This window comes from Osmia lignaria, chromosome 9 (genome assembly GCF_051020975.1).
Source record: "Osmia lignaria lignaria isolate PbOS001 chromosome 9, iyOsmLign1, whole genome shotgun sequence".
Classification (NCBI taxonomy): Eukaryota; Metazoa; Arthropoda; class Insecta; order Hymenoptera; family Megachilidae; genus Osmia; species Osmia lignaria.
The window spans coordinates 14,406,029-14,421,724 of NC_135040.1; the positions used below are offsets into that span (position 1 = coordinate 14,406,029).

The window sequence follows — 15,696 nt, forward strand, 5'->3', positions numbered from 1 at the left end:
TTGAAACAACGAAGGCAGGAAAAATCTCAAAAAAATACAGCTTAGGTAGAGGCGTTGTACCGGATAATCCATCGAGACTGTTGTTCCCAATCACGGTCGCATAGTAGGAGGAATTGAATTCGAGGGACACGCTGGACACGGTGGACAACATTTTCGTCCGGTCTGGGTCCTTGGTCAGGAAGCTTTTCAATCGCGTGTCCTTTCGTCGCTGGTGTCGCAACGATGTCACGATACTTGCTTCGCATCAATCGTTCATCGCGTACGTTCTCGCCACGATTTTTCCAATGTCCCTCGCGCACTCTGTATTCGCGCGACGATCTCTGCTACGATTCATAGACGCGCACACGCGCGCCCGCACCACGTGACACGCGTGAAAAGAAAAAAAGTAAGCAAGTTACATTATTTACAGATCACCGGGTTACAAGTGGCGCGTCATCGGTCATCGGAGTCGATAACTTCTGTTTTTTATGTCGGCAGCTTGACGTTCGAACCGACGCGAATCGGCGGCGAAACTGGGCAAACAGCGGCGAACAGGCGCGCAATCGAACGAGCAAAATCCATGGGGTATCGTTGAAGGAAAAACGCCAGGCCCGTTGAACGAGCGTAGGATGATACGGTTTCCTTTAACTTCCAGGCAACCGTGGCTTTCGTTAACGCGCCGGTATTAAGTGACATTATAAACTGCTTCTTCGCTTCCTTCCAACCACACTTGCAACAACGTTAATCAGTTGTCAACCCAGCGGAACACGGGTTTTGTTTTTAAGTTAACACTTTGGTGGATCCTTCGGAATGATGAATTTCAAATTTAATTCATTCGTGTCCCTTTTGGTCCCCTTTCATCCTTTTCACCCACTTCTTTTTTTTTATTTTTCTATCGAATATTCGTGGCTACTTTGTTTAAAAGAAACGCGATAAAAATAAAGAAACGTTTCCAATTTATCGTGGAAATACTTCTTATTCCAGAGGTGAATCTATCCACGGGAGACAAACGTTTCCACCCCCGTATTCATTGCACCGTTCTGCTGTCTATCTTCCATAAGTGCAGTATATGGGTCGGTCGGTTGACATCAATTAACTTTTATGCTATCGAAATCTATTCGAAATCTAATTCTAGCTCCTTTCATCCGATCGTACGTGCCAATTAGATATGAATTGCGTTCACGAAACGACCTACCCTAACGATCTCTATTAATTTTCGCATCCGAAAATAGTTTCCATGTAACCCGAATAATTAACCTGAACTAACTACAGTTTTATTGAAATTTTCTATTTGAGAATATTTAATCGAATATCATATTAACATCAATGAAACACTGCGTCTCTAATTAATGTCGAAATTCATTATACTGTTTGCGATGATTGTTTACTTTATACCGCCAGTGGCTCACGCCTTCCGGTTCCGCAAACAAGATGAACGGAAGCTCATTTTCGAACATTTCTCGTCTTTAATTATACCGTAATTAAACATCGTACAAAATCGTTTCATTCTACCCGACACGATTTCACCCTCTTATGAAAAATTATCTTTACCTGTCGATTCTTGTTGCTCTCGCTTTAGAAGAACAGTATTAATCATTCTCTGTTCTTCTTGATTTTGATTAATGACGAAGCAATTATTCTCTTCAGAGATGTAAAGATAAATAAATGTATCGGTAGTCGGGAATAAATATACCGTTCGCGTATTCCATTATTTGTAGACATAGAATTAATTTGTCGACTCTTGATATAATTATTTTAATAAATAAGGGAATATTTTATTTTCGTCGTATCACTTGGTCATGAAACTTCACAAACTTCTTCTACGCCTGTCTCTTCCTTATACGAATTTTCTTTACACTTTTACCACGACACATCGCGTTTGCGTGTAATTCGTATCGAAATCGGATTTCGAAACATGAAACAGGAGTCGGGAATCCACAGGCGAGGACGAGAAATACGAACCGGCCGGATTTCCCAAATAATGACGACCGTCACGAGCAAATAGTACCGGTGAACTGAATGGATATCGCTTGGCCCGCCACGATTCCCGAACGCGTCGCCCTTCGTCGCGCATGCGTGCGCATCTTTTCTTTTCCACCCTTTCGAACGCGTGTTTCCATAACACCCCTGAGATTTTCCTGACCCCTTTGATAAACTCTATTTTTTTTTTTTTTTTTTTTTTTCAAATTTTACCACGCTTTTCACTTTTCAAATAAAATAATTTTAATATAATTTTTTACCAAGCATTGTTGGTTTTAAAATATTTCTTTCAAGAGACTAAAAATTGATGTTTATTCTGATTGTATAATACTTGAGCGACGCGAAAAGAAAAGTGAGAATTTAATACGCGAATATTTATGTAGAGGATGGGAAAAGTTTTGTAGATTATTTGGAAATGCCGGAAATGATTGAACATCGGGAGTTCGACTCTAGCCGGCTCTAACGGATCGTTTCGCAAAGTCCAATCGAAAGAAAAACAACGGAAAGATTTCATTTCGAATGTTATCTTCGATTCAGTCGCAAAAGAGCAATTATTTTTATCAATATAGAAATTGTATAAATCCTTTCCGATTCTATATAGTTTTTGTTCTGAGAATCTATAATACCCTTTCTCTAATTGAATTTTTTCCTCAATAATCGTCGATATTGAAACTGTTAGAAAATCTTTCGATCAGAGAATTGAAATGAAATTTCAACCAACGAAGCTTATTTATTGTTGAAATCAAAGGGCGAAGTAACCATCGTAATTCGGGGTTTAATTAATTAAAATTAGTCCCAGTGAAAATTAAAATCACAATCCGGCCCTGGTTGAAATGACAAACGATGAAAGTGTTAAAATTATTCCCTGTTTGCAATCGGTTGAAGTGCAAGAAAGACCAGCGTTCATAGAACCGTATTTCTCTCGACATTTCGAAAGGATCGTCTGTTGTACGATTTGTTACACGGAGCTGGCAGACGGACTTCGAAAGACGAAGGCAGGCACAGGTTAAACGGAATTCCGTATTAGGAATCCAAGCACATTCCATTCGGCTCTCACAATCCACTTTGTTCGATCGAAGTGAAACGGTTTGTCAATTTCGCTATTTTCAGCTGGAAATGTCAGCCGATCGTTGTTTAGCCGCTTCGTTTCTTTTATCACGAAATAATTCAACCTCGGACCATATACGAAATTTTTCTTCGTACACTTTCTTTTCGATCCTCTCTGTATTATAATTTTCCTCTGTGACGTCGTTATCGAAAGAGACGATCAAAAGAGTATTCGCCAAGGGAGCATCGTAAATCATATTCGAAATCTTGTTTCTACGAGTTTCTTTGCAAGTAGATTCGTCGTTCGAAGGAAAAACAAAATCAAACGCGAAAACACGAGACACTGTCACGCGTGCCGTGAAATTAAATTTCATAGTTACGCGAGGTGCATTAGTTCGAAAGTTTACCGAATACAAGTTTCATGCTGCATAGTTGGATAAGTGGATTAGTTCGCTACAATGTGATTAGCCGAACCTGCAATCTTTGCGATATTACGATAAAAATTTAATTAACATCCTATTTCACGGAGGTTGAACGGACTAATGGAATAAAATACGAATTTTTGTATAATTTCAATTTCGATCTAATCACCGTTATTGAAAGAACATATAGGTTTCCAATTCCAATCACAGTTCGATCGGTTTCAGATTAATTCAGATTATTTTGTAACAACATATCGACATCGTCATCTCTCGAGACTTTGGTCAATTAATTTACCGAGGGTGTTTGTTATTCGCTGATTGATACGGGACCCGGAAGAAGCGGTATCAATTCATTTTCACGAATCTTGCGACACGGAATCTCTCGAATATATTGGCCACCTCGAAATTTCTCCGGGGAATCCGGGCCTGTCCCTTGTTTCGCGACCTGGTTAACTGCAATTTACCATTGCCGTCTTTTTAGCAAACAATTTTCACCTGCGCCCACGTGCTCCGTCTCGAGCAACCCATTCCAGAGTTTACAGATCATTTTGCTGCCATTTCGAATCCAAGCTCGAATTTTCGAACAATTAGGCAAGCAATTAGTTGCAGCGAGTGAAAATTCTTCGACGAAAGAAAGGCTGTTCTTCGAAACGATTGAAGACGCAAGTACACCTGGAAAGTACGGAAAGAAACGAGGGTTCCGAAATCGTGCCAGTCGGTTGATTTTTGTGCTCGGTGGCACAAATTTTCGACGAGCTGCACTTTCAACGACATTAGCCTGTATTCATACACCCGTGTCCCGTATGACAGGATCATTTGTATCTTGCTCGTCCAGACGAATCGAAGATAAAGATACGGTTTCTCTGATCGCACTTTGGTGAACGCGCTCGACGAAATATGTATAGGGTATCGTGTAAAACGAGCCGACACGTCGCGTCCCGTCCCGTCGGCTCGATGAATTAATATAACGAGCCGTAGGGTTTCGTGTGACACGAATCAACGGGATGCAAACATTTAATGGCGAGAGCACGTAATCGAGGGAACAGGGTGTCCTTGTTGCATCGCAAACCCTCGACATCCGGTTAAATTGTAATCGAATAAAGTTCACCGTATCTCGCTCTTCGCGCTAAGAAGCCTTATAACGCGTTACTCGAAGTGAAAAAGAAAAAAAAAAACAGCAAATCGAAATGAAAAAATGATAAAAATATGCTAGCTTGTAAATGACAGGACTAAAAGAGAGAAGTCAAGAATCGTATTTTAAACGAGTACCTGATCGATCAATCTTCCGATTGCCGCTTCACTGAACTCTGATTAATATCTGCAGAAGAAGTTCCGTTTCTCTGAACAGGATGGCTTGTGTCCAACATCTTCATCTCACCGATGTCGCCTTTGAGAACTCGTATTTTATCACTTCAACTCGCTTCCAACGCGTCGACATCTAGAAAAAAAAAGGAGAGACAACGATCTTTTAGAACGATACCTACAACGGAACAGATTTATCAAAATCCTCTTCTGTTTCTTCTTTAAGCCTTTTAACTTTAGACTTTTTTCTTTTGATTATTCGATGATACTGAATTCAAGGTGATAGTATAAAATATTATTAACAAAATATATAAACAACGAGAGTGTACAAGTTGGATGAAATATCACAGTTATTCAATATAAGCATGACGAGTTACCAAGGAGTAAAGTTTAATTGGATTTTTCCGAGCTCTCGTGTTTGCAGAGGAAATCGCATCAGAGAGGATTTAGTTCCGTGTCGCCTTAAAAGAAAAAGTTTATAGATTCTTAATTAGCCCCTAAGAACATCGACATGATTTTCGTTTTCATTGATCACTGGTGACCACCCATGGCAATCAACAGGTTGAGGGTGTTTTCTATCATGCAGCTACCCTCGCACCCCTATGAATTCTAAATGAAAAATTTCAGAAAAATCATCATTTGCGAAAACTTTCTTAGATCTAAAATCGCGTAGTTTTCGGTTCGTTTCACGTCAACGAACTAAGAAACACGTAAATCAAGATGGAAACATGCATAGAAAGGATCTACGATACGAACGAATCGTTGAAGGATTTACAAAACGTCGGACAGATGTATGGATAAACAGACACGATGCGTCGACGACTCGCGAAACATTTTGGAGATGATGTTTGAGGATTCGAGGAAGACTCGGTTTTAAAAGATTCACTGTTATTGTTGGTCCCGGGCCAAGCTAAGTAATGCCCGGCGTGACGCAAACACATCAACCCTGCCTACGCCATTTGCCTTTTCCTTTCAACCAAATTTTTTGCTTGTTTCAGCTTTTCAATCGTAAACGTATCTACCATGTTGATGGAATTAGTATTCTAGTCTCGTAGACGTTCCCTCTATTTCACGCGATTTCGATGAAACAGCGTTTCTGAAAAATCCGACGAAACTTGATCTTAGAAACTGGCCTCGATGTTTATTTTTAATCAGCCGGCTATTCAGAAATATTCTAACATTTTTCTAGCAATTTTTTTTAATATTTCAAATTTATTTTCATTCTTTTGGAGAAATAAGTTTAAAGATACCATCAAGCGAAATTTGACTTACCTTTAAATTTCTGTTTTTAGTGAAAAGTGTTTTAAAAGTAATAATTTTGTAAATATTTGCGAGTGGCGCCAGCTAACGAGAAGTCTGCGAGCGAATATTGTCCCCTGATTTCTACTGCCACCTGCTTCGCCTTCCAATAAATCTATTTTTATCGAATCTTATGCAAATGAGTTTCAAATTTATTCTCAAACTAATAAATATTCTAATGGAGAAGAAACAAAACAACAAAACAAATTCTAACGTTTAATTAGAATAAAAATACACTTAGATTTAATAAAAATATTAAGTAAAACATCGTCGAACGTAAAAGTTAATCTCTGGCAAAAGAAATTTCGCAGAATCAATTTCGCGAATTATATTTCCATCTTCAGAAATCTCTTCTGTTACAACATTCTATCTAGCTGCACGGTAAAATTCAATTTCATGTTACATCGCGTTCGCATATTTCACTTTGTTTGTTGCTTAACCAAACGCTACTTGAGAAACTACAACAACGACACATCTCGTCTTACGTAAATAAATAAATCTCTTATTCCTGAGGGATTTCAGTTAAGAAGCATGCACAGACACACAGACACGCGTTGCAAGCATACATAATAAAAGGAAAAAGAATTCAAGGTGAAATATAAGTAATCATCTTCGCAAGGTGTTCGATATTCTACTTATACAGCGGATCGTGGAATCATAAAAATGCTTGAAACGTGTGAACCTACATTAACTAACTCATCTTGTGTGGCAATTAAACGATTATCAATTAGAGAAAAAAAAAAAAAGACGATTTCATGATTGCGTGACTGAGAAAAAAAATGATCTCAGATGCAACAAATAAATTTTTCATCGAATGATGAGATACTATAATCTTCCCCAGGAAGAATGATGTCCCGCATTCTCACCCTTCTCCGTGAATATTTAATAATTAAAAGTTGTACTATTTTTTCAATAAATATTTTATAATAAAATACTTTGAAGAAAAATTAAAGGAAATTCTCCCAGGAACAATGAAACGTCTAATTTTCTTCGTAATAAAATGAAAGAAAAAGGAAACCTCATAGCGAGGAAAGATAATATCGCAACGTTTTCAATTAACCGTTTCCTTTTTCTCGATTGCACCACTGCCAGCAAAATACCCCGTGCATGAACATTCAATTTTCCCTGGCAACGTGTCATTAAATATTCCTCTCCTACCATGGCTAACATTACATATCCCGTTACCCGCGTTACGATTCAGAAAGCGATTCACGTCGCCAGGTGAGGGAAGAAAAGAAAAAATGATAAAACGCACAACTGTTACCCGCCTTCTTCAGTGACGATATGCAAAGAAACCAAAGGTAAATGAAAAACATTGAAAAAATGCCTTAGGCTTGCGATATGATGAAACGATCAGCTTTGATTGCGTGGATAATAAAGGAAGTGCGTTCATACCTTCCTATTCACCGTTAAATAAGCTGAACTTGTTTATTATCGGTTTACGAAGGATTTATGATTTCTTCTCTACTTGCGTTTGCAAGTATGATTTCAACGACTGTCGATCAAAGTTTTTGTTTCATATTCTTAACACTCTGATACGTGAAGATCGAAGGCGAAAGGATTTATAAATCCTGATAAATCTTGATAAATCTTGACAGTCCATCTCTGACAATAGTCGTTATCTGGAAGTGAAATGTTTCGAAAGTCGATCCACCGTTTGATCACTTTCCCTGCCGATAGCAAACCGCAACGATTTCTTGCGGATGATGCATTCTAATCAGTCGTGGTTGCAGTTATGCAAGGGTAAGGTTGTGCAACCAAGGATTTACAGTCTAGTATGCTAACGAGCTTACCACACGATTAAGAGAGGTTCTCACCGTACCAAAAATTCAAGGAACCACACTTATCAAATTATCTTCAATCTATCTACACTTTCGATCCCTATCAATTTTCTCAAGCATTGATATCATTATCATAAATTGGATTTATTATAAAAATCAATTGACCCTATATTGATCGAGAGAGCGAAAAGATATGAAATGGAAAAGAATGAAATAAACGAAGGAAAGATAGTGGATAGTCGGGGAAGAATGGCGGCAAGGTCGTCTTGAGAACGCCTGGCAGCGCGCGTTCATCGGAGCCTAAAACCGTAGAAATTCGCCTAATACATGTCGCATTGGCTTCCTTATAAAGCTTCCGATTTTCACTACCAAGGTCCGTAGTTCGAAGGGGAAGCTTCGTCGGGCACCTTTGCACGTCTTCGTTGTCGCACGAGAGCCCAGCGCGTTCTACGCGATTCCGCGAAAGTTTAGTGCGATACTTTAGGAACACTGGTGGAAAGATAACAATAGGGAGGACTGAAGACGAAACGACGTCAAGTGAGTGGTGCAGAGCTGTTTAATTATTCGACATAATTGAAGAAATTTGGTGGATACAACGAAGGAATGCGCTAGAAAGAAGGATAGGGAAGAATCGAAGGACGATGGATCATACGAGATGGTTCCTGGTGCTGTTAGGCATAATTTGCGCTTGCACTTGCGGCGTAAAAACGGAATGCGGAAATCACGCGCAGATCTCGTTGCTAACTAGCATTCACGACGATCCGTCCTGCAGGAAACTGTCTGCCAGGGGCGTGCTACTTTACGAAGCTGCCAAGTTGCTCGCTGAACTACACAATAACAAGTCTGCCGGCTATGACATCGGTAAACTAGAGATTTTGTCATCTTTAACCGTGTATTTCCCTCCGTCAACTATTCCTCGTAGTACGCTCCCCTACAGATACCAATAATCGGTCCGGAAGGTCGGCGACGCGCACGGTACGGTTCTCGACAAAATTTGACCTACTTTAAACACCCCTAATGCAATTCATGAAACATGCTAATTATCCAACACTGAATGCGACATAAAATACAAGTAAATAAAATCGACGTGGTAAAAACGGCGTAGTAAAACAAGGGAAGCAAAAAATGAAAAAGAAACGGTGTCAAGGAAACATTCCAGTTTCCTAGTAGATCAGAATTTATAGCGTGTAACAAGTTGGAGGTTGATTGCAGCGTTCGAACAATAGATTTCAATTAGTTAAATAAATATCTTTGATTTCTCGTGATAATGAATGATACAGTGTTATTCTTTTTCCAGAACTAACTGTTGTCGATACGTGCGGCAGTATAGCTGGTGCTTTGAAGGCAGCAATGAAGGCTCTCGTGGGGGCGGACACAAACTGCTTGCAGCCGCCTCATTATTTAGGTAAATCTACCATTAAGAGCATCGATCGTAGGATTTTCCCAAGTGAAATTAAACGGGAAACTAAACGCTAGAAAGTCACTACGACGAACATTATTCTTCGTTCATTGAATTGTCCGTACTATTCAGGAATTATCGGGCCGGATACTGCGACAAATGCGGAAGCCGTACACAAGATAACGTCGGTGCTGAAAGTGCCTCATATCGTGAGACGAGCATCGAATTCCCCTTATCTTCATCATCTGGCAAAAGAATCTGATTCTTATTTGGTCCAGGTATAAATAAATGATTTGCCTATGAATTATTTCATCTACGTGTCTATGTTAATTTAGTAGTAGCTTTTATCAGGTAATAATCGCGGCGACAGCATCGTAAAGATAATATAAATGTGATTTTAACTACTGACGCACATAGCGTTTATTATAGACACGAGTAATAAATGAATTACAGAGTATCGTGATCGAGGTAGGAGAGCTCGTTCGATTAATACGATCCAATCAAACAAACGTGTTCGTTTCAAATCGAATTCCACCGTAAAATGGAATGCAGTATTTTCTATTCGAATTCGAAGATATCGTTACAAATTGATTAACGTCAAACGATCGATGATAAAATAGAAAAGACGAATTTCTGCGCTGTCAGTTAACGATTTTCTGTATCAGGGAACGATGAAGGTCATAGAGGAACTGAAGTGGAAGTCGTTCACGCTGGTGGTGAACGCCGACGAGGATGGCGAGGACGACGCTCAAAACATCGCGAAAAAACTAACAATGGCTGCTATTCAGAAGGGTCTTTGTGTTTTGGTGTACGACGGTGATCAAGACGGTACGAGCCATTTGTACGATCATTTACCGACTCTTTCTTCTGCCTATTGTTCTCAAACTTTTATCATTAAGCTTTTTACACCCCCTAGCCGAGACGTCATTAGCATTTCTAAGGGAATTAATTATAGTAATTTACGAATTTCGATCTTTATTGAGTAATTTACGTAGGGAAGACAATATTTCATTTACAGATTTGACAACGCACATAGTGCACATTGGAACACCGGAAGACGGGTTCTTCAGCAAACCCATCAATTCTACTGTTTTAATTGTCAGCGAAGGACGCCTCGAGGGGCACCTAAACCATCTCAATTCCACCAATAGTATACTACTTCTGGAAGACTCTAGGTAACTATCATTTTATTAAATAGCAATGTTTATTACTATTAAACTCCAGCGTTATTAATAATTGCCAATCCGAGAACTCTACATCCCACAATTAGATACTTGACACCAATAAAAAGACCACTTAACGATTCGTAATCAATGCATATTTGTACAATTATTATTGCTCGACGGATCATCGTGATCCGAGACAAATAAAATATGTTTCCCCTTGTAGTTTTTTTTACGCTACCTTTCCTTTCCCAAGCTTTTTTGCTGTTTGTATTTCGCACCCTTTGCATAGGATAGGGTAATTGCAAGGTTTCCAACTTTTCGTCCTTTTCGCCCTTTCACGTCGATACTTGCGGCGCTAGATCTCTCATTTCGAACCTGAATGATTCTTTTCGACCCTCGTCCCTTTTCCGTCCCTAATGCTCAGAAATACCCATGACTTTCATGTTTTCGAATTACATAACTCGGGGTGAAGGGTGGGCAGAATTTGTTTTCAAAGATATTCAGGAACCTTAAAAAATTCGCTCAGCTACGTACGTTAATAAGCTGCTAGTTAAAATAACTTTGATGATTGAATAACCAAAGTGCCGTTTATTAACATCAACGAGTGACTCAGGAGGCGCACAAAAGCAGACAATTTTCTCGTAGTTGTTGTGTAAACTTCACCAGTTTACCGTTCAACGTAATTACGTCCATAAATATTAGAATGAACGATTAGAAACGAATCGAACGGACTCGGGTGACTCATGATTTTTCTGTCGTAACGAAACGGGGCTGATCCTTTTCTTTTTTTAGAAATAAGTATACACAGGTACGTGTAGGAACGAGAAACAAAATGGAGAGTAATCGATGTTTCTTGGCTTTTTAAATGTTTAGTCAAGACTGATTCTAGTAATTGTGTATTTAAAAAATTCATTGCTGAAGGGGTTAAATTTGTATTGATGCAAACTATTGTCGTTTTCCGTAAAAAACTTGTCTCAACGAGCGAGAATGCATTGCTATTTCTGGCGCAGGATTCTACCGATCACATTTACATACGTACAGAAAGAATTGCGTCAGGGTTGACACATTTAAATGGAACATAGTCATTACTTCTAATCGTGCAATTAATCGTACGCGTAATATAACCCAGTGTACACGCGTGATAAGAAAGTTCATTATGTATCCAGTAAAAAATTTCAAAGTTTTATCTTGCATATCTTGACAAGTCTAGACAGTAATTTGCATAACCGCATAACTACTTTTGTTTATAAAAATAATATTCTAAACGTTCATAACCAATTTACATCATAAATCGATTTCCTTCTATACTTAGCGCATTCCTAACGTATAACAAAGTTTTTATTAAGAATCGTTATAATTGCAAATTATTTTAAATGTTAATTACTCGAATCAGACGTCTATTCTATCGTCTCGAAACGAATGAAACTAAAAGCGCAAGCCTTCGAATGAAATTCACACCCTTCGCATGGGGATGAATCTTAAATTTTCATCAAAATACTCCCTTTGTTTCCCTTATAAGGATCCCCTGTATTTTCCCAGAATAATTGCAGGATTCTCAGCCCTTTGTGCTCTAAATTTCTACCGTATCTCTCGAAAGGCATCGATCTAATCCTTCTCCGCGGTAAATAAATAATTATTAATTTCTTTTGTATCAGGAATGAATTCGCCGGATTAGAAACAAGGGTGGAAAAATCGAAATGGTGGTCGAACAAAGACAATGGGAGATTCGACAGCGAGGAATTGAGGGACGTAAGATGGCTCGAGGACGCGATAAAAGTGTACGCGAAAGCGTTAGACACGCTGTGGTGAGCATCGTTAATTTTCTTGTACAATTTCATTGGAACCAAGTTAAGTGTACAATAGTTACAATAAAATTACACGTAGCTAATATATGATTCAAGTGGCCGCGAAACCATTCAAAGGCTGTCATATAAATTACAGTTAATACGTGACTTATTTTATTTATTGGTTACCTTTTATCAAAGGTTTGCAGAAATACATAACATATTTATATTTTTCTAAATTTCTTCTCTCACGCAAGCTATCGAATAATCTTTGTATCATAACAGAAACTATATTTACTTTCAATTAGCAAAAAGAAGAAATGCAAAAATCAGGTAAACCCCGTTGACTGGAACAACGTGTTAACGAACGTCTTGGCCGATCAGGCGAAAGAATCGCAATCGGTACCCTCGTCTCTCGAACTGTCGATGAAAGTAAAGGCAGCCGAGCTACAAACTCTTGGGAGCATCGTTGTCAACAAGAATAAAGTGAAGTTGCATTGGGGTAACGAGGATGACGATGACGACGACGATAAGGACGGCGACGATGACGACGACGACGACGAGGACGACGACGACGATGATGACGATGGCGAAATGCCGAGTATGTTCAAGAAATTAATTACCAAAGAAAAAGGTACGAAGACCGGTTGCGCGACTACGCCTAAACAGATTAAATTATTACACGACGACGACGACGACGACGACGACGAAGCTACTCGAGTTCTTGTTTCCGAAATGGACGACAGCGATTGGTGGACGGTGGTCAGTAGATTGAAGACGATTTACAATAAAAAATAGTTTGAAAGAGAAATTGAGGAAAAATGATTTTTCAGGTAGGTACAGTGAGCGGGGTCGGGGTGGCCATGTTCGTCGTCGGTATCCTGGCTGTGTACGTGGTGTACACGAACATAAGGGGTCCCGTACCACCGAAAAACGCTCGTATCGAAAGGGATACCAGCTTGAGAAGGGTGGGTAGCGACCGCGAAACACCCGTTCGTGCCCAGAGGCAACCCCGTACCTTGCAGAGGATGGACAGCAACAGAAGCATCAGAAGTACCATTTCCGAGAAGAGCGTCTGATGCCGATATCGATACGTGCTACGCTTTTATAATGAAACGATATCGAGCGAGTCGCCGCCGCTTACTCGAAATTAGTCGCGAAATAACGTGGCTCGCGCTGAAAGTTTTGCGAATTCGCTTTAGAGGCCAGCGAGCAGGCTCACGGCTACGATTCTCAAGACTTTCGGAGTGCCAATTGTTTTTCAATCTAGCTCACGATCTAGTTATTTTTAGTTGGAATTTCTTATTTATGTTCAGCGACCGCTTGGGTTCGTTTCGGTTCGATCGAGATACGCGAAATTTCGACGAACCGTGGGTAACGGTCGTCAATCTTTTCAGAAAATTTTGATCATTTAGAAACGAAAGACGAATCAGTTAATAAATTATCACGCGTCGAGGCATTGAAGTCTTGAGATATCAATGACGGAACATAGTTCTGAATCTAACGAAACGCTTAGAAGGATTTATCGTTATTGATTTCGCGAGAAGTTGATGTATCATTCATGTGTTAAATATATACAGCTTACCGAGCTGAGACTAAGAGTAATTCTTCCTATGGACCCATTGATCGATACAAATATGCGATACTCCGATGCGTTGCACGTGTGTACGGTGACTTATTTATCAAATAAATTCAATAAAGTTTATTCAAAACGAAGGTGTTACGCCTGATGTTATGACACTCGACAAACGCTACCGATTAATCATACGCAAACGATGTATCGTACCTACCTTAACCTTCGTTACCTTGGCTATTCGATCGGAGAGAAAAAGAAGTCCTAATAAAAATGATAAATACGAGGTGTAAAGTAGAAAATGAGGACGATGAGATCGACCTTGCCGTTTCTTTTTCATTTCGCTAGCTTATCGGTCACGAAACGAGACGTCAAAGTGACACTTCCGGCACGTCGGAAGCCTGCACCGTCGGGCTAAAGTTGCCGCGGATGTGATAAATTAAGATTGTAAAATAGGGTTATGCCCGACGAAGAGGAGACCGACAGATACCAACTATTGTTCTCACCACTTGACCCAATCAGACGTTCAATCAAAGTTGCGTAACACGCAAAATACTCGTCCAACGATGATCGCCTGTTGTAATCAAAACAATTAACTACCTTTCAAGCCAATCAAAATCACCGAATATCTCTCGTAGGCTGATATTGCAACAACAAGAAAATATGAATTTTCTATTCGTTCTTCTTCAACGATTCTTTCCAAACACTTGAAACACTTGGAAATCTTCCATTGGCTAACGGTTTACGCTATCTCTTCCACGTGCAATCATTTGTTCCGCTTATTTGTTGGGAATTGCAAAATGAACAGTCTTACTACATTTCAATCGTATGAAATCGAGTGTATATGCCTTTATTAAACACCTTGGAAAAGATAGTTTGATTCGCCTGGATAACTTGATAACGACTCGCGTTTCAATTATTTCCTTTCATCGCCGGTCGAGCATTTCGCGCGTCACTTGCTTTCGAAGAAAGTAGGAATCCCGGTGCATACGCGCGTTACTTTCCTGCTTCCGCTCATGGGACGTATTCTCCGTTAACGTCATCTTCCCACGACGTGTATCTAGGATTTCAAAGGTCGTTGCCTGGCTGCTGAACGAATCAACGATCATCAACGATCATGCGTTTCTGAATGAAAACGACGACATTGTTATTCTTCCTAATCGATTGACATATCTGCCGTTATTACATCGCGGCGAAAGGGTTCAGAGTTTGAAGGATTCCAATCGGCGAATAACGCTTAATGCAATCAATTGATCTACTTATTAATTACATGTAACGAGATCGTACTGAACGCCTCTTATATCCATCGTCAAAGAATTTCTAACGTTGATTAACTTTTTACCCCTTCCCGTAGTTGATCTCATTGTTGATCACGCAACAATATTTCCTACGTATCGTTACGATCTATTTGCATCGTATCTTGATCGGCTATTATAACAAAGTTGCATAGTTGAATATATAACTACTCGCTAGCTGAGGTAGTTTATTTTTTTACGAATTAATTCATCCACGAGTCATTTCGAAAATTTCTATAAACAGAAATTTAACATTTTGCGATAAGTCTAATCGTTAGTGGAATTCCCAGTTGACGATTCATCCGCGACGCCACGAGGAAAACGTTATCCTCCTTTTACTGGAATTTCCGCCAGCTTCGTTTTCTAAAAATGAAACACGTTCTATTCAAAGATGCGAATCTACTCGTTCATCGCATTTGCATATCGAGTTGCGTAGGCTAATTGTTGCGCGTTACGCGGATAGCCGTTACTTTGCGAATCCTTCGCTCTTGACACCTCTATGACTATTCAGGTCGTTATTTTTAATTATCCTTAACGCGTAATCCTCGCCATGGTCGGTGAAACATTTCGAGTAACGCGTCGAAAGGAGACGTGGAATTGGATCGTTTTTTCATTGTGTTAACTTACCCATTGCCTTCTTACACCATCACTGATGTATTAATTATGAAA

General features: G+C 39.5%; 2 protein-coding genes across 11 annotated transcripts in view; one reads left to right on the plus strand and one right to left on the minus strand.

Moving 5' to 3' along the window:
- The window catches only part of ETHR (ecdysis triggering hormone receptor), a 48,272-nt gene that overhangs the window by 23,120 nt on the left and 9,456 nt on the right, over positions 1 to 15,696 (minus strand). For 4 of the 10 annotated variants that reach the window (XM_076690128.1, XM_076690127.1, XM_076690129.1 and 1 more), the window contains one exon: positions 4,698 to 4,866. Coding sequence is in view for 6 of the 10 variants with exons in the window: in XM_034333190.2 (XP_034189081.1) it covers positions 61 to 151 (91 nt within the window). In the remaining 4 variants the exon portion in view is untranslated. Of the gene's footprint in view, positions 1 to 60; positions 2,141 to 4,697; positions 4,867 to 15,696 lie in introns of those variants that run through there. The other 6 variants (XM_034333556.2, XM_034332912.2, XM_034333190.2 and 3 more) reach the window with 5 other exon arrangements.
- LOC117602802 (uncharacterized) lies at positions 8,371 to 13,944 on the plus strand. Its single transcript, XM_034321283.2, has 8 exons — positions 8,371 to 8,671; positions 9,108 to 9,215; positions 9,342 to 9,487; positions 9,875 to 10,037; positions 10,228 to 10,384; positions 12,031 to 12,180; positions 12,468 to 12,921; positions 12,993 to 13,944. The coding sequence occupies exons 1-8, from the start codon at positions 8,452 to 8,454 to the stop codon at positions 13,236 to 13,238; spliced, it is 1,644 nt and encodes a 547-aa protein (XP_034177174.2). The 5' UTR covers positions 8,371 to 8,451; the 3' UTR covers positions 13,239 to 13,944.

Coding starts and splice junctions, on each gene's coding strand:
- LOC117602802 (XM_034321283.2), top strand. CDS start 8,452: ATGGATCATACGAGATGGTTCCTGGTGCTGTTAGGCATAATTTGCGCT. Junction 8,672..9,107: donor GTCTGCCGGCTATGACATCG/GTAAACTAGAGA, acceptor TTCTTTTTCCAG/AACTAACTGTTGTCGATACG. Junction 9,488..9,874: donor CTGATTCTTATTTGGTCCAG/GTATAAATAAAT, acceptor TTTCTGTATCAG/GGAACGATGAAGGTCATAGA.